Raw genomic sequence first — 26823 nt, 5'->3', positions numbered from 1 at the left:
CCAACATAAGAACTGCCTTTAGAAACTTGTGTAAGGAATCTTTCAGAACCCTGTATACCACTTATGTAAGACCAATCCTGGAGTATGCAGCTCCAGCCTGGAGTCCATACCTAGTTAAACACAATACAATGTTAGAGAAGATTCAGCGGTATGCCACTAGGCTCGTCCCGGAACTGAGAGGATTGAGCTACGAGGAAAGGCTAAAGGACCTGAACCTCACATCCCTGGAAAACAGAAGAGTAAGGGGAGATATGATAACCACCTACAAAATTCTCAGGGGAATTGACAGGGTGGACAAAGACAAACTCTTCAGCACGGGTGGGACACGAACAAGGGGACACAGGTGGAAACTTAGTACCCAGATGAGCCACAGAGACGTTAGAAAGAACTTTTTCAGTGTCAGAGTAGTTAATAAATGGAATGCATTAGGCAGTGATGTGGTGGAGGCTGACTCCATACACAGTTTCAAATGTAGATATGATGGAGCCCAGTAGGCTCAGGAATCTGTACACCAGTTGATTGACGGTTGAGAGGCGGGACCAAAGAGCCAAAGCTCAACCCCCGCAAGCACAAATAGGTGAGTACAAATAGGTGAGAACACACACACCAACACAGACAATCACACAAACAAAACAAACATATCACACTCAAACATACCAAACACACACCCAAACATACACACACACACTTTATACGTATTTTATACGTTTAAAAGACGACTTTTTATATATAGCTTCAGTGTCCCCCCCTTTATGCTACCAAATAAATACGTCAAAAAACGTTTTGTGTGTACTGGGTATCACCCATAGCGTTTCGGACAGGTCCTTAATCCTAAATTTCCATGGAATTCGACCCGCCAAATCGTTTAAAAACTAGGTATTCATTCACTGTTGGGTGAACAGAGGCTACAGTGAAGGATTGGCGCCCAGTCAATCTTCCCCGGCCAGAATACGAACCCAGGCCAAAGCGCTCGCAAAGCGCTGGGCGAGTGTCTTCCACTGCTCCACGGGGACTGCTAAGCAGCTTTCATAAGCCTTCTTCCCATAGCAAGACCAATGGATATTGTCTCGCGTTATACTTAATTTTTATAGTAATAAGGTACCAGGGAGTTTGACATTTGCTGTGGGATTTCAGCCAGTTCAACTTTGTGAGATATTAATATTATATATTTGTATCTCCTTCAAACATTTAAAGAAAATATACAAAAGTAAGTGTAAAAGAAAACGCATCTTACTTCAGGCTTGTCTAAAATAATAATAATAAAACTAATAATTTATTTAATAATAATAATAATTCAAAAGAATGCATACAGAGAATATAACTTATTCATACTAAAATTTAGAATAAGTTAGATAAAAATTATTTAAAGGTGAAATGGGTTACATACTTAATACTAAAAAAAGAAGTCATAATATTTGAAGTCATAATATTATATGTCATAGAAGTCATAATATTATGCCCGAAACGCTTTGCGTAATAGTGGCTTTAGGCATTGTATGTACTAGCTCTACCTATAAGTCAACCAATCTTTGTAAAAATTTATTGTATGTATGTACCTTACCTAAATAAACATTTTATTTTATTTTATATATTTTATTTTTATTTACCTGAGGGCCACTAACACTAGTGGCCTCGACGAGGATAGGAAGCCGGCAGCTTTTAAAAGGTTTCTCAATTTGCCTTGATGATCTTTACTTTTCCAGCTAATAAATGAACTAAACTAAAGTTGGCACTAACGGCTTGGGCGGGTAGGCAGTTCCACGGGTTTACAAACCTGTGGGCGAGGAAGCATCTCCTGTTCTCAGTCCTACGTTGTGGCTCGTTGAGCTTGAAACCCTAGTCACCAACCTTCCTGCCCGTAGCATCACCAACCTTCCTGCCCGTAGCATCACCAACCTTCCTGCTCGTAGCGTCACCAACCTTCCTGCTCGTAGCGTCACCAACCTTCCTGCCCGTAGCATCACCAACCTTCCTGCTCGTAGCGTCACCAACCTTCCTGCCCGTAGCGTCACCAACCTTCCTGCTCGTAGCGTCACCAACCTTCCTGCTCGTAGCGTCACCAACCTTCCTGCTCGTAGCGTCACCAACCTTCCTGCCCGTAGCGTCACCAACCTTCCTGCCCGTAGCGTCACCAACCTTCCTGCCCGTAGCGTCACCAACCTTCCTGCCCGTAGCATCACCAACCTTCCTGCCCGTAGCATCACCAACCTTCCTGCCCGTAGCGTCACCAACCTTCCTGCCCGTAGCATCACCAACCTTCCTGCCCGCAGCGTCACCAACCTTCCTGCCCGTAGCATCACCAACCTTCCTGCCCGTAGCATCACCAACCTTCCTGCCCGCAGCGTCACCAACCTTCCTGCTCGTAGCGTCACCAACCTTCCTGCTCGTAGCGTCACCAACCTTCCTGCCCGTAGCGTCACCAACCTTCCTGCTCGTAGCGTCACCAACCTTCCTGCTCGTAGCGTCACCAACCTTCCTGCCCGTAGCATCACCAACCTTCCTGCCCGTAGCATCACCAACCTTCCTGCCCGCAGCGTCACCAACCTTCCTGCTCGTAGCGTCACCAACCTTCCTGCCCGTAGCATCACCAACCTTCCTGCCCGTAGCATCACCAACCTTCCTGCTCGTAGCGTCACCAACCTTCCTGCTCGTAGCGTCACCAACCTTCCTGCCCGCAGCGTCACCAACCTTCCTGCCCGCAGCGTCACCAACCTTCCTGCCCGTAGCGTCACCAACCTTCCTGCCCGTAGCGTCCCCAACCTTCCTGCTCGTAGCATCACCAACCTTCCTGCCCGTAGCATCACCAACCTTCCTGCTCGTAGCGTCACCAACCTTCCTGCCCGTAGCATCACCAACCTTCCTGCCCGTAGCATCACCAACCTTCCTGCCCGTAGCGTCACCAACCTTCCTGCTCGTAGCTACACCAACCTTCCTGCTCGATGAAGTAGATGGAGTAGTTAAGCTGCTGGCGCTGGAGGAACGGGTGCATATGGTTCAGGAAGGCGCCCACCTGGATAAAACACAAGATAATCCAGGTAATTTACAAGTAATATTTACCCCTACAAGTCCTGTATAGGTATAGTTAGATCATTACAGGTGTCATACAGGAATTTCTAAACCTTACAGGTGTCTTATGAACAAAATGTAGTTGTTTTTTTAATTATTATTATTTTCTACCACAGACGTGGCCACACATTTACAATGCTAACGAGCATATATACATTTTCTTCTGTCCTCCATGGACAGGGTTAGAGATCAGTTAAACATATAGTTCAGGGATTTATTGAACAATCAACCACAGAAGGTGATTCGGTACTTTTACAATTCTAAGCTAACCTACATACGTAAATAAATAGATACACAGATTTACGCATGCCCTACATAAAGTGATCGAAGTGTCATTAATGTGCATTTACAAAGGTGAAATGCAATTCTGATCAGCTTCCATATGTACTTTATACACATACATATACATACACACACATATACGTACATATACATATATACATTCATATATACACACACATGCATTCACATATATATTCACATGCATATTCACTACGAGGAGAGACTACGGGAATTGAACCTCACTTCGTTGGAAGACAGAAGAGTTAGGGGGGACATGATCACCACATTTAAGATTCTCAAGGGAATCAACAGGGTTGATAAAGACAGGCTATTTAACACAAGGGGCACACGCACTAGGGGACACAGGTGGAAACTGAGTGCCCAAATGAGCCACAGAGATATTAGAAAGAACTTTGTTAGTGTCAGAGTGGTTGACAAATGGAATGCATTAGGAAGTGATGTGGTGGAGGCTGACTCCATACACAGTTTCAAGTGTAGATATGATAGAGCCCAATAGGCTCAGGAACCTGTACACATGTTGATTGACGGTTGAGAGGCGGGACCAAAGAGCCAGAGCTCAACCCCCGCAAGCACAACTAGGTGTGTACATACATTTGTCTCTTTTACTATGACAGGGTGAGATAGCTGACAGAGAAACTAGTGTGCAATTAAGCACTTTATCACTGAAGTTGATTAAGGTGCTTTTACAAGCTCAGGTTATATAGTTACATCACATACATACATTGTATAAATGATACATTACATGGTCAATCTTGGGTACAAGTCCAATATATCATCAAGTGTTCCAGTACTCATATAGTAATTACACAGTTCAGCATACCTTAGCCCAGGAGGGCGAAAGTCAGACAATATGGGACATTCTACAATATAATGCTCAAGAGAGTGCATGTTTTCTCTTTCACAAAGTTGACACATTGTGTACTCGACATTTGGGTTTTGAGAAAGCTGCCAGATACGTCTATATCCCAGGCGTATTCTGGCCACTATAACATCACATTGCCGGGTTCTTGTTCTATTAGTCCCATATGTGAATGTCTCCTCACGATATCTATCATAATATTTAATGCTACGACTTTCAGGTCTTTGTGAATTTGTTAGGTCGGTGAGATCTTCATTAGATATTTGTTTAAGTATTCTCTTTGTCACTGCTAATGAAACACCCATATTGTGTGTAGTGTAGTTACAAGTGTCTTGTGTTATGCGTCGTGCTGATAAATTTATGCATTTCACTTGGTGTACAAGTATTTTTACACTATCTTATAGGTGTTGCGATGGTAATATTAAGCCATTACCGGTGCTGTACTGGTGTTATTAAGCCATTACCGGTGCTGTACTGGTGTTATTAAGCCATTACCGGTGCTGTACTGGTGTTATTAAGCCATTACCGGTGCTGTACTGGTGTTATTAAGCCATTACCGGTGCTGTACTGGTGTTATTAAGCCATTACCGGTGCTGTACTGGTATTATTAAGCCATTACCGGTGCTGTACTGGTATTATTAAGCCATTACCGGTGCTGTACTGGTGTTATTAAGCCATTACCGGTGCTGTACTGGTGTTATTAAGCCATTACCGGTGCTGTACTGGTATTATTAAGCCATTACCGGTGCTGTACTGGTATTATTAAGCCATTACCGGTGCTGTACTGGTGTTATTAAGCCATTACCGGTGCTGTACTGGTATTATTAAGCCATTACCGGTGCTGTACTGGTATTATTAAGCCATTACCGGTGCTGTACTGGTGTTAATAGAAAACTGCTGTACCAACGCTGCTGTATTGGTGTTAAGTCATTACCGGTGCTGTAATGGTATTATTAGGCGCCACAACTTGGGTTTTTAATCCTTTCATATGTCAACGCTCTTCCTGTGATTTTTTTCAGACGTTATGAGACAATTCTTTAATTTTCTTCCCGCCTGCTTCTAACACTTGTGTGGGGACTGATATTATCTAATCGTTCTGATGTGAACACTGATGTAAGATATACGTGCAGAGTGATGATTGTGTTTTTACCATCACTTACAACCTGGTCTCATCATTCAAGGGTCCAATTGGGTCTTTTGTCTTTGTCTGACTTTCTAGGTAAACAACAAAATACTTTCTTTTAGATTAAGAAAGATCAAAATACTGATCTCTTAATATTTTGAGCAAGTTTTCTTTCATAGTTTCTTTTGGTTGATCTGATTTCCAGAGTAGATGAATTGAATATTCTCTTGTATATCCCATAATCTATGTAATTCCTGGTACTATTATACTTCTAGCGTTTTCGATTTGTTGTTATAGCTCTTTTTACCTCTGTCCCTGGAAACACAAACCGAAACTGTCTCCATTTTTCCGCTTGTTACAACTTGTAATAAAGTTGTTACATCTTGGCTTAACGTGTTTATGACGTATTAGAACGTTGTTACAACTTGATATATTGGTTGTTATAACTGGTTAGGAGGTGTTAAAACTTGTTCGAACGTTGCACCAACGTCGTAGTTTCGGTGTGTGTTTGGCGGGCGTCATTCATCTTGTTCCTTTACGTTTGTCGTACTTTCTTATGCGTATTTTTGTTAGCAAGTTCAGTGATGACCGTTGAGAGATTTTCGCATAAGGCTTCCATGTCTTGATCTATGAACTCCCTCCAGGAGTTATTTTGGAATTCGTCTCATTGTGTTATAATGTACAGGAAGGTAGAGTACAGTAATGGTCCTGGACCTCCATGTGGTCTAGGCCCAGGTCCAAACATATGGGGGTCTATAAGTGCACTCCATCTTAGAATATTGTGGTTACGAAGGTGTCAACTTCTTCCCTGTTTGGATTCGGTCGACCATACCCTCTTCTGATAGCACGAGAACTGCAATGCTCTTACCGAGGGAACAAATTATCAACAAATATTTAAGAAAACAATAGCAGTTTAAGTACTCAAAACTCCCCAAAATAGGGAGGCTCTGATTGACATTCTAGGGCTCATTGACTCCTTCAAGCCAGTGTGTGAAAAATCAGAACATATTCCATAAACCCGGACTGTATTGGATCTCGAACCGCAAACAGAACTCAGTTTCAGCAAAAGACTCAAGCTGTTCTGCACCAAGTGTTGAGGTTGACAGTTGCTGGTCCAATTATATTGCTAGTAACTTCGAGGCTAAAGCTTGGTGGGAATCAATCCAGCATATAAAGCTTCAGAGAGAGCCTCGACTCGCAACTCCTACTCTGCAAATCCTTCCGCAGGTCTTCCAGACACATCTTTGTCTCAGCCAACACCTTCTATCACACCAACTGAGGAAACGCACAGCAGTTCAAATACAACACTCAGTGTGACTTCCACTCCTGTCAATTCAGACACACTGGTACCTACATCTACAGCTGTCAATCAAGAGGTGCCCACAGCACCTGTACACGGCCAAATCCAAACTACCAGCCAGAATAGGCCTAGAGGGAGTGGGCGTAGGCGTGTCCACCCTAACCAGCGTTCTCGGCCCCCACACCCTCAGCCACAACATAACAAGGCACCGCATCACCAATCTCAACAAAGCCCTGAACAACGTCAACATCAGCAGCTCGGGTCTCATCTCTTCAATCGGCGGCTTAGCTCTGGCAGTCAACTTCCCAGCCTTATAGTAAGGCCCTGCTCTAAATGCAATCGAACGCAATCGCAGGAGGCATACAGCTGATACCTGTCTGAGTGATCCCAGGTGCAATTACTGCCGCTGAAGAGGTCATTAAGAGGACTCATGTCGAACCAAAAAGGTTCTGGATAGTCAGGAACAAATGTTTAGAGACCTTATCTTGGATCAATCTAAGGCCTACAGGTAGCGCTGTGCCTTACTCATCACAGCAGAGTTACACACTACCAGCATGTGAGCTATCAGGTCTGCCACCATACACAGCTGCCTTCCCAAACAACACGCAGACATGAGGAGTCAATCAATCAGCATACTATCTGCCAACATCAGGGGCTTCATTACCAATGCTGGCGATCTCCCACACAGTTTTGTGAATATGCTGCTCACATACCGGTGCTTTACTGACAAGTAATACACACATACAGTAGTAATAGTAGTAGTGTGGTTGTTGTAGCACAACCACATCATCCTGATGTGGTTGTTGTGCTACAAACCTTTCTAGATGACTGGACACCTGTGAATTTTGCTACAATTTCCGGTTATATCTCATGGATGAGCCGAGAGAGGCAGGGTCAAGGAGTTGCAGTGTGCATCAGCAAATCTGTAAATGCCCAGCCCATTCATGAGGTCATCCCTGGTCATCTTAAAATCAAGTTGTTCAAAATTTGCATAAATCCAGGTACCTCAGTACTCTTATGTGCAATGTACAGACCTCAATGGCAAGGTGCTTCCCCCATCACCTTCCTGATGGACAACCTAGACTCCCTGCTAATGCAGCACAACTGTTGTAGGTGACCTCAACCAGTATCTTATACAGAAGGATTATGATGAACTCTTAGCAGTCTTCAACCTTTAAAATTTTGTGAGGTTTCCTACCCATATGTCAGGCTCTTCCTTTGATTCTGTCGTAACTGACCTTCCTACAAGCATAGTTCACTGCAGACATCTGGAATATGTTGGTTCTTCAGACCACCAGGCTGTTGTTATTACACTGACTATCCCGACAGATCGAGGTGAAGATTCTGTTTGAACTACCTGGCTTTGGGACAGAGAGAACTGGCCAGCCATACGCTCAGAGCTTGAAGTAACTTTTTTTATTATTATTATTTTCTACCACAGACGTGGCCACACTAACTGATTGGAATGCCTTGCTCCAGGGGGACGTAAACAGCCAAGTAAACGCTTTCACCAGTCGTATAGTGGACCTCCAGTATAGGCATATCCCTCACCGGCAGTACGTGACCAAGCCCACTGATCAGCCTTGGTTTGGATATCGCTGCCGGATGGCAGCTGAAGCCAAAAACAAGGCCTGGAGGAGATTTAAACAGCATCCCTCGGTTAATAACAGAAATATTCATAGACAATATTGTCGAATAATGAAAAGTTCAAAAGTGGGCGATATCCAGAAGGGAATCCGAAACTCGAAGAAAACTTGCATCTGCAATACAATGGTTGGATTCAAGGTCTGGTGGTCCCTGGTGAAGGATCGGCAGGGATACTCATCTGAGGACACAATCCCGCCTCTAAACCGATAGGATGGAACTGTTGCAACCAAAAATCAGGAGAAGGCTGATCTATTGGTAAACCACTTTGCCGCCATGATGCAGGTCCCTGATCCCTGAACATCAGTCTCTACAACTTGCCCCAAGCACTGTGTCTAGGATGACTGAAGTGGTTATACAGCAGGCTGAAGTTCTCCATCTCCTTATAACTTTAAACACAAGCCAAGCTGTGGGGCCAGATAAGGTCAGTCCAAGACTATTACGAAGCTGTGCTGACCTGTTGGCTCCACCCCTCACGTGCCTCTTCCAACTGTGCCTAGTTCAAGGAATTTGGCCCTCCTTATGGAAGAAGGCAGACGTTGTTCCAGTGTACAAAAATAAGAGCCGCTCAGTAGTTGGTAACTACAGACCTGTGTCACTGCTCTCCATTACTGGCAAGATCCTAGAATCATTAATCGCTCAACAAATGATATCATTGTTTGATCATCATCGGCTAATATATGATCGACAGCATGGTTTTAGAAAATGCCGATCTCCTGCCGATCTCTTGCTAAATCTCTCCACTAAGTGGCATCAGTCACTGGACGAGTCCAAGATCAGCTGTGTTATTGCTCTAGACATAACAGGAGCCTTTGATCGGTTCTGACACTCTGGATTAGTTGTGAGGCTTCAAGCACTAGGCTAGTGATAGTTTCAAAGTATATTAATGAATTTCTAGTAGCAGGCATCATATGAGCTAAGGTAGGATAACAGCTCTTGCTTGCAGTTTCACTAGGCACGTCACTGGACATCCCTTATTCACTCTAAACTTAGTTTAAAAAGAGAGAGAGAGAGAGAGGGGGGGCGAAGGGACGGGGAGACAAAGAGAAATACAGAGAGAGAGAGAGAGAGACAGACATACAGTCAGACAAAGAGAAAGACAGAGATAGTGTGTGTACAGACCTGGTGTTGTCTGTCCCTGTAGGGCACAATGAGAGCGAGGGACCATCTGGCCACACAGTGTTGAGGAGACCAGAAGCCTCCGGGCCTCACCAGCTGGGCGTGGCGCGCCTCCGCCTCCCCCACACTCACAGCTTCCTCCACCTCCACCTTTCCACCTGTCCGAAGATAACAGTGTTCAATATGACCCAAAGGCCGGGTTCACTTGGCAGTGTCCCTCATCCTGCGAATAAACCCTAGCAACATGTGTGTTGCAACATGCATGTTGCTTATCCTGTCATTTGTTTTATGGTTTCCCACAGTTGGAGGCAGAAGGAATGTTAGGCATATTGAAATCCTCCTAGAACAACAACTGTCCTTCTCCGGCATGCAACCCACAGAAGTTGATTTCAGGGTACCTATAACTTGCAAGAATTGAACCCGGGACCTTTCAACTATGACCCGACATTTGCAAGTTGCCTCAACCCTCCTGCCTCATCCCTCAGTCACCTTTGACCCTTGACAGTCTTTACACCACACACAGTCATCTCAAACCTGACATTTTTAGTGAGAAGCTATTTGTTAGTCTGTTTGTTTGGACCTCAGCTAAGATATTAGTTGACCTGCTTGACTTTTATTTTTACAGATTATTATATATAAATTTAGCTCATCTAAAATTCAGATACGCGAAGCGTTCCATTCAGGTCAGGTTTGGCGTCAAACATGTAACTCATCTTGTTAAAGCTTTCATTAACTTCATTCGTGTCTATCCAAATTGCTTTCAATGAAGGTACAACTAGGCAGATAATTGGACCTTCATATTGGCTACCAGACCTGGGCAACATTGTGTTGGTGTGCTTTAACATGTTTTAAGCTTTAATAACAGAAGAGTCTCGAGGTTAACGAAACATTGTTACTGTTCACCGAATAGTGCTCGAAGCTGTGTTTACACCGCCTCTCATCAAACTCCAGAATGTACTACTTGTCTAGTGTGTTGTATGTGTGTGTGTGTTACGGCCTCACTTAGCCAGTAACCGAGTTCATTACTTATCAAAACTGTACATTGGGCCTTAGTGCCTCTTACTCGATCCACCCAGAATCATTGGTAAGTTATTAAGAACTGGCAGCAGTAATAATCACTAATGGAAAAGGGGTAAACAACACTAAACAGAACCATCACCAATTGGACTTCTTAACTATATATACACACACATGTACATGACATAGCACTGCAAGCGTCACTTTCGCACAGGACACTTTATACTTCTGCAATCTTCTTTCCTGGCGAGTACACTTCTATTTTCTATTGTACAACACTCAAAGTGCCCCTCCCTGAGTCTGTCTTCCATGGCCCTCACACCAGCGAGTTCACCTCTCTCAGTAAATCATGGGGCCAGTCCTACACAGTATCGTCACGGTGCCAAAGCACCACTTCTACTCTCCAGCAACACACTGGCAGAGGTCTCCAGCAACACACTGGCAGGGGTCTCCAGCAACACACTGGCAGGGGTCTCCAGCAACACACTGGCAGAGGTCTCCAGCAACACACTGGCAGGGGTCTCCAGCAACACACTGGCAGAGGTCTCCAGCAACACACTGGCAGGGGTCTCCAGCAACACGCTGGCAGGGGTGTCCAGCAACAGCATACTGGCAGGGGTCTCCAGCAACACACTGGCAGGGGTCTCCAGCAACACACTGGCAGGGTTTCACACAGGCTTCACAACAACAATCCTTAACAGACGGGCAGTACTTTCATGTGGTAACTCAACCTGACCATCCCAGGGTGCGTCGGTTCAGTTACCAATACTTCGACAAGTATCACACACAAATCACTGTCTACACCGACTCGGCCACGTTCAGGACTGCCCTTTGTGAACTAATTCATGTCGTACAAGATACCACCCACATCACTTATGAGGAGTTGTTGTTGTTGTTGATTTAGGGGCGACGACGATCGAGGGATCGGATGCGCCCCGGCGTACCCGTTTAGGGTGAATCGCGAAGCCTGGAAAGGTGGAACGCCAAGCCAAATCGCAAAACGAGTGACGCCAATCACTAGAAACTAATATGCCATACGGCAAATAAACGCACAGTCAGGCAGATGATTGGGGAGTCCCAGGAGTCCCTCAGGGTGACAAGCACCGGCCCCGCTCCACACAGAGAACACCAGGTAGCAAAACCAAAACTCGGCCCCCAAGTAAAACGCAAAAAGTCATCCAGCGTTCCCCGGCAGAGCAGAAGCCGGCCGCCCACCACGACTGAGGCCACACCAGGAGCCCACCAAGACCCGCCAACCCCCAGCACCTCTCGGCCAAGCCGGCCCCCGAACACCGTCGGGAGAACCAGCCAGAACACGCCAAAAAAAAAAATCTATCAACAATCCCGTGACCCAAGGCGATATGTGCGCCAGGCGTCGTACAATCGGACCGCTGAAAAGGGATGCCAAACGGCAGTAGCAAAGCCAAAACGAGAAAACAAGACGTGATCAGGCGGCTCCCAGGCGGAGGAGTCCAGACGTCCGCTCGGCCTCAAGGTTGAACCAGGAGTCACTTATGAGGAGTGATGTGGGGTGGTGCTTTCTTAATATGATTAGTAAGAAAGAAACTACACAGGTGTCAGTAAGATCACAGATTTCCACCAGGGAATAGAAAATGGGGTCGACTGCACACAACAGATGGCGTTGGTCTCGCCACACCTCTCCCTCGTAAAAGAATTGGAGTCGGGTGCACTCAACAAATGGCGTCGACATCTTCACAGTGTACTACTTGTCTAGTATACAAGTGTGTACTAATTGTCTAGTGTATTGTATATGTGTACTACTTTTCTAGTTTATTAAATGTATATTCTAGTGTTACGGACCCGAGTCCAGCGTCCGAGCACGGAGCAGTGACGACAACGCCATCTGTGGGTCAGCTCCCAAAACCCCCTCCAAATGGACGACGCCATCTAGTGAGGACGAGATATACCGGCCACAGGGGCTGGTTTCCCGTCCTAATCAGCTCGTGACATAGCCGCTGCTGACCTCTGGTGAGGTGACGCTTAGACAGCAACGCCATCTATGGAGTGGATAGGTGGGCGTTTGGGTCTAAGCCTGTAAGTGAGGTGCCCTAGGGTGTCCCTAGTACTGATGACGTGTCTGATTACAGAGTCGACCTGGGACTGCTGTATCGGGCGATGGGCAGTCTACCCAAGGCAGCCAAAGTATCTCCACGTGTTTGCTGCAGAAGCTGTGAGTTGCTCCTGGACGAACAATGCTGAGAGTGTTAGTCTGCCTGTGACGTGGCAGAGTTGAGGAATCGTCGTACCCGGGGGTTGACTGGTGAAAGAGACTAGCCACTGTGGTGAGGAGAGTGATCTGTGGAATCACACGAGGCTCCTGCCTAGGGCTCGCAACCCTAGTATCGGTCGTGGAGTGGCCTACGAAGCGGAGCTGATTGGAACCTGCCAGCTACAGGCTGGATTTGTGGTTGAAGGCCTCCACGACGGTGCACCCAGTGGGACTGTGATTTGGCTGGCCTGTGGCCAGGGAAGATTCGCCTAGGGAATCAAAGGATTCATCGTGAGGCCACAAGAAGAGAACCAGGGCTACTCGTCTTGAGCACCGTAAAGCATCCTGTGTCTTCAGAGGGAGACAAGTTATTGTACATAAGTGTAGTTATAGACCCAGCGAGTGACTGTGAGATATTTATTTATGGTGGTGGAATATATATATATTTAGATTAGTGCATTTTTATCCCTTCCCCTTTAATTTACTTGCGTTACGGAACACACCCCTTGAAAGCCACTACTAACTTGGGGCCGGATACCCAAACTCTAATAACATCAGAGAAGAACCCCAGTTGCCACCCAATAGGGCCGTAACATTACAATAGGGCCACTACATTACCTAAGTAGTAACCTTTCTTGTAGACATGTTACTGAATATGAGAGATATCAAAGATTCTAGATATTATAAATTCTTAGTGGAGTCTTGTTGTTAGTGCATCTCAGTATATTGGCAGGTCAGCACTACGTCTCTCAAGGTGCATGTCAATACACATACAACGAGGCTCCAACAAAGAGCGTATAATTACTACACATAACCAGATCATCACCAGAGATATCCTCACAAACAACACATAAATTATCGACATACTCAATGAGAATAGGAGATTAGACATTGACAATGAACTACACACATGGAACAACTTAAACCAACTATCTACAGCCAGCTAACAGTTATATTCTATCGTGTTCCAGAACATCCAGCATACTGCCCCATCCTTCAGTGGAACACTGGAGATGTTCTAGACCAAGACAGAACATCCTTTAAATACACACAGCAGTCACAATTGTGCGATACATCAAATGAACAAATCCACAAGGGCCGTGATGAAGGTTCGAACCTACGTCCAGGATGATCCCAAATGCGCCTTAATCGATTGCGCCACGAGATGGTCAAAAGAATTGAAACAGGGAGTGCTACTGCCCTCACACGGATCCTGCAGCCTCTCCGAGACACTAACCAGGGTTTTTACACAATTCCCCCATGTACCCAGGTGCATGTCGGACCATGTCATGGCGCGTCTGAGATTATCCCGGACGTAGGTTCGAACCCTCATTACGGCCATTGTGGATTTGTTCATCCTTCAAACAATTGTAAACATTTAAAAATGAAAGAACATTTTTAAACAATTATTATCATTTATCGACTCGATGTGCATACAAGTTGAACTACGTAAACATATATTACACTTTTGATAATTGTGCAGTCTGCTACACCAGATTTCAAGGAGGAAAGGAAGGACAATCTTTGGAATCATTACCTAAGTAGACAGGATCAATCAATTATCAAAATACACATGCATTTAAGCTTAATTATCTCAAAATAATTTGAGATAATTGAGATTTCGTTTTTGCCCGAAACGCAATGCGTATTGGTGGCTTTAGGTATTGTATGTACTAACTATATCTATAAACCCAACATTATGCTCTAACCCTTCATGCATGTACATACTTTTCCTGAATAGATTCGTACCAGTCTCCGTGGTGTAGTGGTAAGACACTCGCCTGGCGTTCCCCGAGCACTTTGTCATGGGTTCGTATCCTGGCCGCGGAGGATTTACTGGGCGCAAATCCTTAACTGTAGCCTCTGTTTAACTCAATAGTAAAATGTGTACTTGGTTGTAACAACGATTCTTCGCGGCAGGGATCTTATTCCAGGGACCTGCCCGAAACGCTACGCGTACTAGTGGCTGTACAAGAATGTAACAACTCTTGTATATATATAAGAAAAAAATATTATTTAATTTTAAAAGAGATTTAATCTCGGAAAAAGTCAAAATGACTACCAGTCCTCCACCTGCTACAAGAAACAGGAAACAAAAGAACACTTCCCTGGAAACACACACCGAAACTGTCTCTATTTTCCGCTTGTTACATCTTGTAATAAAGTTGTTACATCTTGGCTTAACGTGTTTATGACGTATTTGAACGTTGTTACAACTTGCTATATTGGTTGTTATAACTGGTTAGGTGGTGTTGAAACTTGTTCAAACGTTGTACCAACGTCGTAGTTTCGGTGTGTGTTTGGCGGGTTACAGGTCCACTATAAACAGTGAATACTACTCAAGAAGCTGGAAGGCCTACAGGCCACCTGCATCAGTTGATTGACAAATGTTATCATTTGCACATCATCCATCTTAATCCACAATCTTAATGGCTAAACAGCCGATCACTAATCTTTATCTCCAATCCCAATCTCACATAATCTTCAAGGCTAAAACAGCCCATTGACTATCTCAATCAAAATATTTATCATTCATCTAATATAACAATGTTAATCCTAGAATATAATCTTAATCACCTAATCTATTGCATTCACAGGAGTGAAAGCTGCCACAGATAATATGAAGGCAAATCAAGTGTCTAATAGAGACTTAATAGAAAAGGCTAACGTCAATAAATCAAAGCAAAAATGCTTAATTACATGACGAATAATGTAAATATTAATTATTACAATTACAATTTATCCTTTAAGGAAATCCTTGAAGGCCTATCAAGTATTATATACCTGTAGCAAAATCAAATCACTAGATAAACCCACTAACTATGAATCCTCAGACAAGAACAAGAAGGTCCAAACAATCAATCAGAAATCAAGACAACAAAACTCGTCTTCCGCAAAGTGGAAACAGAATAATGTTGGCTCATATGCTATATCACACAGTTTATAAAACTATAGGAAATCAAGCTCTCAAAACAGATAAGACAAAAGGAGCTGCAAGTACACCTAGATGATTATTTTGTCAGGAAGCACGTACAGTATATCAGTGCACAATCTATGCAGACTATGCCAACCGAATCAATCGTCTGAAATATCTTCAGAGGTTATCTTGAGATGATTTCGGGGCTTTAGTGTACCCGCGGCCCAGTCCTCGACCAGGCCTCCACCCCCAGGAAGCAGCCCGTGACAGCTGACCAACACCCAGGTACCTATTTTACTGCTAGGTAACAGGGGCATAGGGTGAAAGAAACTCTGCCCATTGTTTCTCGCCGGCGCCTGGGATCGAACCCAGGACCACAGGATCACAAGTCCCGCGTGCTGTCCGCTCGGCCGACCGGCTCTCCCAGGTGCATCCGTTGTTTGCGGAAACATGATTTGAATGAATGTAACACTCAATTGCAAACTTGCCAATATTGTCATAAAAGTGTTCATCACATAGCACTCTGAGGAGATATATTGTCATAAAAGTGTTCATCACATAGCACTCTGAGGAGATATATTCTCATAAAAGTGTTCATCACATAGCACTCTGAGGAGATATATTCTCATAAAAGTGTTCATCACATAGCACTCTGAGGAGATACATTACAGTTCTCTGCACTGTGTAATATAACGTATCTCTACACTATAGGTCTTGTTTCACTGGCAACAACAACTTTCCATATAGCTACACTGTGTGTATTGTTACCGATCACTATACTATATGTAGTGAAATATCTCTTCACTAACTTCTAAAATTGAAATTGATGTTTTTGTCATTTTACCATAGTAGATTTGCTTGGATCTTGTAATTATAGTTCCAGATCACAATAAAATAGAGGGTAATAGATCCTTACACAATATACAGTGTAACAGGTCTCTACACTATATTATAGCATAGCTGATCACTTCATTATGCAGTTTAACAGATCCGTATAATACATGGAGTGAAACAGATCTCTAACCCTGCCTAAGAACAGAAGAAAACCGAAACGCTGATTAGTATCTTAAATGAAAGGCCACGTTTATGATATAAAATAAACAACACTCCTACAACAATATATAACCAAATGCCTCCAGCGGGTACTCACGGAGGTGAGGGGGTGTAGAGGGGCACCCGGGCACTACTTGGGTATGGGCTCCTTTTGCCTCACGCCCCATGCCCAGGGATCTGAGGTTTTGGTATCTCCTTAAGGTGCCGTCAATGCCAAGCAGAGGGAGATGAGATGTGGTGGAGAGCAGCATGCACGCTGCCAGTATCAGGACCAGGGTTACCAGCAGGTGCGCCCGTGACACCCACGCCACCACCACCCGCGCCCACTGCCCGCCACGCCCCTCTAAACATCCCCCGCCACCGTACATCTTCTCTGAAAAGTGTATATTGGGAGTTGACGTCTGGTGCCTTGCTGACAGGCGGGTCGTGTAGTGGTGACGTCGACCACAGGTGACACACAGCTTGTGTAGTGGTGACGTCGACCACAGGTGACACACAGCTTGACTTGTGTAGTGGTGACGTCGACCACAGGTGACACACTGCTTGACTTGTGTAGTGGTGACGTCGACCACAGGTGACACACAGCTTGACTTGTGTAGTGGTGACGTCGACCACAGGTGACACACAGATTGACTTGTGTAGTGGTGACGTCGACCACAGGTGACACACAGCTTGTGTAGTGGTGACGTCGACCACAGGTGACACACAGCTTGACTTGTGTAGTGGTGACGTCGGCCACAGGTGACACACAGCTTGACTTGTGTAGTGGTGACGTCGACCACAGGTGACACACAGCTTGACTTGTGTAGTGGTGACGTCGACCACAGGTGACACACAGCTTGACTTGTGTAGTGGTGACGTCGACCACAGGTGACACACTGCTTGACTTGTGTAGTGGTGACGTCGACCACAGGTGACACACAGCTTGACTTGTGTAGTGGTGACGTCGACCACAGGTGACACACAGATTGACTTGTGTAGTGGTGACGTCGACCACAGGTGACACACAGCTTGTGTAGTGGTGACGTCGACCACAGGTGACACACAGCTTGACTTGTGTAGTGGTGACGTCGGCCACAGGTGACACACAGCTTGACTTGTGTAGTGGTGACGTCGACCACAGGTGACACACAGCTTGACTTGTGTAGTGGTGACGTCGACCACAGGTGACACACAGCTTGACTTGTGTAGTGGTGACGTCGGCCACAGGTGACACACAGCTTGACTTGTGTAGTGGTGACGTCGACCACAGGTGACACACAGCTTGACTTGTGTAGTGGTGACGTCGACCACAGGTGACACACAGCTTGACTTGTGTAGTGGTGACGTCTCCAAGACACAGTCACCTCACAAGCTGTGAAAAATAAATATTACTCTTAAAGTTTTTTCATTAAAATAATGTTTGAAGTAAATTGACATAATATTTTGTTCACAGACACCGAAACCTTCCCTAACCTAACCTTCCATAAACAATGTAACCTAACCTTCCATAAACAATGTAACCTAACCTTCCATAAACAATGTAACCTAACCTTCCATAAACAATGTAACCTAACCTTCCATAACCAAACTAAGCTAACCATCTATATTCAACCTAATCCAACCTTCCAAAACCAACCTAACCTAACCTTCCATAGCTACTGTTATGTGGGGACTGGTGGATGTTCTGTGAGGGTCAATAGCTAAGGTCAAAGAGTTCCTAAAAGAGTGAGAGTTTGGCATCACCCCGGTCCCCAGGGAAGACAATTCCCAGCAAATAATACTTGTCCTATATAAAATTTTGCAGTCTAAAGGTCAGGCACTTACTCCACTCCAAACAGGGTGAAAGGATACTCTTAAACCTTATTCCTTATTTATTAATCCCCCCTAATAACCCCCATATACAGAATACAGAATACATTATATTACTTTACCAGTCTACCTTATGTTAAACTTCTTGAATCCACATAGGCAGGATACAAGGCTTACAACTGTAAACTACGGTAAAGACTATTTTCCTAAAGGGACACTAGAACACTCAGCCCCTAATGATAAGTTTAATTATGCTGACCTTCCTATTTGTATTCAGACTGAGCCTACTATCATTATAGGTAATTATGACGCTAGGCATAAAAATATTGGTAATTCGCAGTTCAGTAATCGTAACGGCAACCAACTGTTGTCACTCTTAGGTAGTCACGATGATGCGCAGATTGTGAGTGACCTTGAACCTACGCATATCTATGGAGGTATTCTTGATCTATGTCTCGGTGTCAACGTCTCCCACACCGTGTGTGCCTCGTCAATAGTGCCAGATATGGCGTCTGATCATCTGGCCATATTAGCCACTGTAAGCATCGGAAGCTCTATCCTCCCTGGTGGAGTGTTCAAGCGGAAGAGGCTGGCTCTGCCCATCCATCAACGAGACAATTTTGTTGCTCATGTGTCAGACTGGTACAATTCATCTGAGCCTTCATCAGTTAAAGATTTTAACAATGAGCTCACAGGTACTATCGAGCAGTTAATAGAATCACTTGATCCATCGTCCAGGCCACGTAACCCAAATTACACTGGTCATAGCACTTATGCTTATTATAATGATTCTAAATTGCATGCTCTAAAACGCACTGCCAGAAGAATTGGACTAGCTTATAGAAGGACCCGCACTGCTGAAATGCTTCGGCTCTTTCAAGCGGCTCTGGCTGAGGCCAGGGAACGTATGATAGAGCTGAGGCAGACAGACTGGGAAACTTTTGTCAGTGGTCTCAATTCTCACACGCCACTAAGTCGGGCATGGAAGGATATCAACAAGATCAAAGGGAAAAATGCTGCAGAGATCGCGCACCCTAATCCTCTGCACAGAGCAAATGAGCTTGTTGATGCTTGGGCCACAACTTCCAGCTTTGATAGTTTTCCTATTGTGCATACTATTGTGCATACTATTGTGCATACTATTGTGCATACTATTAGTATGATCCCGATGACTTTTGATAAAAGCTATATTTTGAGTTAGTTCTTGAGGAACTGTTTGATTTTTCTATATATATCTACATATTTTACTGTGTCATGCATAGAAATGCCCCAGTAAACTGGTGAATTTTATTGACTTTTCCCTAACCCTAGACAATATTATTGTAGGCCAGGTGACTTTATTGTGACTTCGGGAAGATTCAATGTCGCCAGTGATGGTGTAGAGCTCGCAGACACCACACCCGACTGAGCTGGCTCATGGTTCAGGTAGTGAGTCAGACGCAGAAGATGACATTCTGTCAACTCTCATCAGTAGTCAAGTTCAATCTTTTCACCCCCATGGTAACAAGATCTCGAGCTGTACAGTAAAGGATTAGTTAACTCCCTTAGTCAGGATTAGTAAAGTTCATATATTTCCTGTATCTTGAGGTTATCTTGAGATGATTTCGGGGCTTTAGTGTCCCCGCGGCCCGGTCCTCGACCAGGCCTCCACCCCCAGGAAGCCAGCTGACTAACTCCCAGGTACCTATTTACTGCTAGGTAACAGGGGCATTCAGGGTGAAAGAAACTCTGCCCATTTGTTCCTGTAGAGGCAATGGTGTGGATTTACTGAGGTGCAGGACTCAGGTAACACCCAGAGTAATCTCCATGCTTCTGCTAGTTGTTGTTGTTGGTTTTCTCAGGTCTGATGGTGCACCCATTCCAGCCTCCAATGCAGTCACACATGAAACTAGGATCAAGATCAGAGGGTTGGGATGACCTTCCGTTCTGATAAGATCGGGGTTAAGGTACGTTACATAAAACCCGTTCCCCATGTACCCAGTAACTCGTCAATTAGTTACCTGGAAGAAGTAACTACTCCAGTCACCGGCGAATACCTCATGTCACTAATGAGGTTGTCTGAGCTAAGTATGCTGTCTTCCCGGAGCAGAGGCCAGAGCCAACGTAATATCACCGTGGGCTAACTGTCTCAAGGTCACCAACTTAGCCCACCAGCCTCGTCGTCAAGACTGTGCCGAAATCAGAAGTGAAGGAAGAGAAGTGTGTAAGGAAATACGTAGGTTGCTGGCGACTCATCAGCCCCATCAGCTATGTCGTCTGTGGAAACCGAAGCAACAACATGGTCCCAGTTATCAAAAACATTGTCCCTACAGATTTCGGCTGTCTCACCAGATGGGGTACACTCCTGTACCTCGGCCCAAGTTCAGCTGCACAAGGGTATGCACGGAATGTGTGTAAGGGCCAAGTAGTACTGAGTTAACAAGTAAATTCCAGAAGATGATGTCACCCAGGAGGTGGCATGGGCTTAAGGGGCCTGACAGCTGAGTGGACAGCGCTTCGTATTCGTAGTCCTGAGGTTTCGGGTTCAATCCCCAGTGGAGGCAGAAACAAAAGGGCAGAGTTTCTTTCACCCTACTGCACCTGTTCACCTAGCAGTAAATAGGTGAATAGGCACCTGAGGCAGACAGCTGCTACAGGCTGCTTTCTGGGGGGTAACAAAAAAGAGACCTGGTCGAGGACTGGGACGCTAAGCCCCAAAATCATCTCGAGATAACCTCAAGATAGCAGCAGAGCCCACTTGTTCTACCACATGCCGACCTCTTCAACACCACTCGAAACTCACTCCCAACACGAGACATTGTTGCACGTCGAAGCTCTGTTCTACTGTTGGTAACCATGATTATCAGTTCCATCATGATGGTTTGTGAACAATGAGGTGTGGTGAACCCTGTTCAGTTAGCAGGGTTTACCTGGGTCGGCAGCCAGCTATAGCTGTCACCTGTCACTCACCACTCGGCTACAAGCAGAGGTACAAGACCCAGTACTCTCCGTGTATTTTGGCAGAGGCTGGAAATGGGAGTTCCAGAGGACCAGCATCTTCAAGCAGTAAGAGGTTGTAGCCGGTTCTACAGCTCAACTACATATAAACGATTTATATCTCTAGAAACAAAAACATGGAATATTTAAATGTTAATTATTGGTAGGGTTCAATATTAGTTCAACTTTTGCTATTCCATGTTGTAAACTAAGATCATCTTAATATCTAGGAACGTGACTCTGGAACATTATTAAATGTGGAAATCTAGAAGTATATAAATGTGGAAACCTACAAGAATATAAATATAAAAAACTCGAATTATAATTGTGGGAACCTTTTGAGGGAGTGTTCCTTTATTGTATTATTGAAGATTTGATTGTTAACTTTGCTGTGTTACGTGTTCCAGGAGGAGACACTTAGATAGCTGACGGCTATCCAGTGATGTAGCTAGTTGAACTTTTGATAGGTAGGAATTTTCAATTATTTCAGCTATATCAGGCCAGGTATAGAATGTTTTGTTCTTCTACACGAGTTGGAAGGCATGCTGGGCTGCGTCCAAGATGGACAGCCGGGATCATGAAGATGGTCTTCCATCCTCATTTGTTTTATGTATCATTTGTTGATTCATGTTATTATTTAATTTCATGCATTATAGGGTGTTATTAATGTTGTTTGGTGATTGGAATTAGTTAGGATTAGATAAAAAAAATTAAACAAAGGTTTGGTCCAAATGTTATTTTTTGGGTTCATAGTTAGAGTAGGTGCAGGATAAGAAATTCGTGCTTTAAAGCAATTTACACACGAATTTCTTAAATTCGGAGAGAGGGAGTTGTAACAGTGGAGTCAACTGCTATTCCCTTCCCCATTTCCCCCTCCTCTTCCCTTTGTTTTGTCTCTCCCTCCCTTTTCCTCTCATCACCTCCCCTCCCCCTCCACCTATAAACCTCTTCGAGTCAAATGTCCTTAAGTGATGAGAACATCCTAGCGTTCCCCCACTCCCTTGTTGCCCACTCCCCCTTCTCATTTCCAGCCCTCTCTCTCCCCCTCTCTCGTTTCCAGCCCTCTCTCTCCCCCTCTCTCATTTCCTCTCTCCCCCCACTCTGCTTCCTCCCCGTCCCTGCTATAGCCATGGACAGCGGGTAATATTTCAGCAGGCTCCTAAACATACCCCTGCTCATGTTACCTCTAGAGGTCTGGGTCCTTACGGTCAGTTTTGTGTAATGTAGAAACAGATAGGATCTGTTTTTTCTTGCAGCTGGTGTACAGCCCATTCTAGCCTACGGGGGTAAAACATTCCCTTCCAGGCAGGCCAAGCCAGACCAGGAGCTTCATTGGTGGAGAGCCATGGAGGCCTAGTGGGCAGAGCCCCTGAGGACAGTGCCTGGCACTGATTGGCTGGACTCAGGCCTAGAAGCCTGGACTTAAACATGCTTGGCTGTTGACTACCAAAATGGGTGGAGCCATTCTTCACTTGTAGGTTATTAAACTAAAATTTAGTTAGTATGACTTGGGATTGTGCTGAGGCCGGGATTCCTGGGGCTGGAATCGAGCCAGTAATATCTCAAAAAGATAATAGAACGTAAAGCATTAGAACGGTATGTGTTATCTTGTTTCATGCAAAATTTCAGTAATTGCCATGCCGTGCCTCTAAATAGGAATTATTTACCTAGGATGTATTTACATGTCATTTTATTAATAAAGGTTCTTGTTAAGTGATTTTTTTTTGTATTTAGTTAATTTCACTCCCACATTATATTCTGAGTTCTTGAGATCATAATTTGTTCTGGAAAGCTACCTGTGTTCCTCCATCCCATTCTGGAGTATATTTATATTCCCTTTGTCGTGAGTAAGTAATTAAACAGTCCATCATTATACTCGAAGCAAGCACATTGTACCTAGACGGCTGGATCCTGGGGCCCCTTCCCCTGGGGCCAGTCATCTAGTTATATTTGGGAACTGGGGAAGTGGTGGCACTGATTACATATAATCATTATTATACATTAAGGCATAACATTTAGGTGTGTCTTCATTTAAGAACATCCGTGTTCATCAAAGTTGGTGAGTACGTTTTTGGGTCAAGTAGGCTGGCCGACGGTTGTCAAGCTGGTGTTATAAAGTGGAGGTGGAAAGAGTCTGGTGTTACACACTACCTATAGCATTGCTATTAAAAAATCTCTATCTTGAGGTTATCTTGAGATGATTTCGGGGCTTTAGTGTCCCCGCGGCCCGGTCCTCGACCAGGCCTCCACCCCCAGGAAGCAGCCCGTGACAGCTGACTAACTCCCAGGTACCTATTTACTGCTAGGTAACAGGGGCATTCAGGGTGAAAGAAACTTTGCCAATTTGTTTCTGCCTCGTGCGGGAATCGAACCCGCGCCACAGAATTACGAGTCCTGCGCTCTAGTGTCGTACTTTTCCCGATATCCTAAAAAAAGCATGAGTGCTGCAAGTTCATAAAGAAGGCGAGAAAGCTGACACAAACAATTACAGACCAATACCAAATCTATCTATACTTTCAAAAATATTTGAAAAAAAATCTTTACAAACAGTTATATTCGTACTTTGTAAAACTCAAGATATTAAGTCCCTGCCGGTTTGGCTTCTGTTCCCAAGAGTACCAATGATGCCATTATTAGTCTGCTTGATATAATCTACACAGCTCTGGACAAAAATAAAAATGAGTTCCCAATTGGCCTCTTCATTCTTCTTCATTGGCTTCAAATGAAGCCTTTGGTACTGTAAACCATAACTACCTCTTATTTAAACTTCACCACTATGATATTCGAGGTCATGCTTTGGACTATATTCGTTCCTATATCAGTGACAGACAGACACCTATATGTAGTGATCAACAGATTAACCTCCCCCACTCTATCATTAACAGTAGGGGTGCCACAGGGCAGGATCTTCGGACCTCTCCTATTTTTTATATACATCAATGATTTGCCAAATGTTTCTAGGATTCTTAAAAGCCCACACACACACTCTAAATAATATGGTCAACAATTAATTTTAAAAAAATCCACTCGTGGATGTCAACCAACAAACTTACACTAAATATAGAAAAGACCTTCTACATTATATTTGGTAGTAAATCATCAAATCAGATTCAACTTCAGATAAACAATGTTAATATTACCAATAAAAATTATGGGAAGTTCGTTGGTCTATACATAGACAAGAGACTGAACTTCAGCACCTACATATAACACATTGCCAACAAAAAATGAAAAACGGTCGGTTTACTTTCTAAAATCAGATATTATGTTCCCCTCTCTGCTCTCTTCCCATTATACTACACACTCTAATCTATCCCTATCTTACATACGGTATCCGTATATTGGGTTCAACCATTGCAAATTACCTAACGCCTATCATCACTCAGCAATTCCTTTATCCCAACTATAACAAGCTTTGTCTTCAGACAACACACAGCCCCACTATTTAAGTCCCTTAATATGCTAAACATACATTCACTCTACACAGTCTCATGTACTATCTACATGTACAAAACCGAGTTCCTAAATGCTATTCATGGTCTGAAACTTTTCCTTGAAAGGTGTAATGGAACCCATGAGCACCACAACAGAAATAAATATAGCTATGATATTCCCCAGAGTCAGACTAAATCTGGGCAAACATTCCATGCAAATAAAAGGGCCCAGTCTTTGGAACTCACTCCCTGATGAATTAAACAATTGTTCAACTCATGCCCTCTTCAAAAGTAAAATAAAAAAGTACTTAATTTCATCCTCATAGTTTCCTATCTTGTGCTTCAAACTCACACTGTATCTTGCACTACACACTTCCCCCATATTAGTACTTAAGACATATATCCGTACCATTGTAATCACCTGTCAACTTATGTTGTAGTTATTTGTTGATATAAAACCTTGCTACACTGTACCCTTTCATCTTACCTGATGTCTTAGATTAAGGACCTGCCCAAAACGCTGTGTGTGTTAGTGGCTTTCCATGAATGTAAAAATACCAATCCAATGTAATCTCACCAGCCCATTGTGCATTCTTGCAAAAAAATTATTATTATTATTATTATTATTATTGTACAACCACTAGCACGCATAGCGTTACGGGCAGGTAACGCCCGTAACTTACTCCTAATTTTCCACGGAATACGACCCGCCAAATCGTTTAACAACCAGGTACCCATTCCCTTCTGGGTAAACAGTGGTACAGTTAAGTATTGGCGCCCAGTAAATCCTCCCCTGCCAGGATACAAACCAAGGCCAAAGCAATAGCGAAGCGCTAAGCTTATATGCTTGATTCTTGCTTAATGGGGTTCTGGGAGTTCTTCTACTTCCCAAGCCCGGCCCGAGACCAGGCTTCACATGTGAGAGTTTGGTCCACCAGGCTGTTGCTTGGAGTGGCCCGCAGGCCCACATACCCACCACAGCCCAGTTGGTCCGGCACTTTTTTTTAGAAAACAATCTAGTTTTCTCTTGAAGATGTCCACGGTTGTTCCGGCAATATTTCTTATGCTCGCTGGATGTTGAACAACCGTGGACCTCTGATGTTTATACAGTGTTTTCTGATTGTGCCTATGGCACCTCTGCTCTTCACTCGTTCTATTCTGCATTTTCTTCCATATCGTTCACTCTAGTACGTTGTTATTTTACTGTGTAAATTAGGGACCTGGCCTTCCAGTATTTTCCACGCGTGTGTTATTTGGTATCTCTCTCGTCTCCGTTCTAGTGAGTACATTTGGAGAGCTTTGAAACTATCCCAATAATTTAGGTGCTTTATCGCGTCTATGCGTGCCGTATATGTTCTCTGTATTCCCTCTATTTCAGCAATCTCGCCTGCTCTGAAGGGGGAAGTGAGTACTGAGCAGTACTCGAGACGGGACAACACAAGTGATTTGAAGAGTACAACCATTGTGTGGGATCCCTGGATTTGAAAGTTTTCGTAATCCATCCGATCATTTTTCTGGCTGACGCAATATTTGCTTGGTTATGCTCCTTAAACATTAAGTCGTCGGACATCATTATTCCCAAATCCTTGACATGCTGTTTTCCTACTATGGGCAGATTTGATTGTGTTTTGTACCCTGTATTATATTTCAGATCCTCATTTTTGCCGTACCTGAGTACCTGGAATTTATCACTGTTAAATTACACTTTCGCGCTATCTGAACGCGCCGGCGCGTCCGGTTTCGTCTAACGTAAACGCATAGTGGACATAAAGTTATGTCAACTTTTAAAATATTTGTATAAAATTCAATTTTTATCCGATTTACTTTGGGTTTGTTTTAAACTGCGCGCTATGAGGCTCTCTTTCTCACCACTAGGCTGCATGGTACAATAAGTTCATGAAAGGTGTGGATAACTTCGATCAAATGGTATTTTGTCCCAAACGGGTTGCAGGTGGGTGACTTTAGCCGTTTATACTGGTAATGCTTCCCCC

At 44.2% G+C, this 26823-nt stretch overlaps 1 protein-coding gene across 1 annotated transcript in view; it reads right to left on the bottom strand.

Moving 5' to 3' along the window:
- The window catches only part of LOC123755135 (beta-1,4-galactosyltransferase 4), a 44127-nt gene extending 26067 nt beyond the window's left edge, over nt 1-18060 (bottom strand). The window contains exons 1-3 of the mRNA XM_069332956.1: nt 16729-18060; nt 9418-9572; nt 2929-3010 (exon numbers count right to left, since the gene is read on the bottom strand). Of these exons, the coding sequence (XP_069189057.1) occupies nt 2929-3010; nt 9418-9572; nt 16729-16999 (508 nt within the window). The 5' untranslated portion in view covers nt 17000-18060. The remainder of the gene's footprint in view (nt 1-2928; nt 3011-9417; nt 9573-16728) is intronic.
- Between the last annotated feature and the right edge of the window lie 8763 nt (nt 18061-26823).

This window comes from Procambarus clarkii, chromosome 28 (assembly GCF_040958095.1).
Source record: "Procambarus clarkii isolate CNS0578487 chromosome 28, FALCON_Pclarkii_2.0, whole genome shotgun sequence".
In the NCBI taxonomy this organism is placed as follows: Eukaryota; Metazoa; Arthropoda; class Malacostraca; order Decapoda; family Cambaridae; genus Procambarus; species Procambarus clarkii.
The sequence above is the reverse complement of the archived record's forward strand: the minus strand, read 5'-3'. Positions and strand labels throughout refer to the sequence as shown.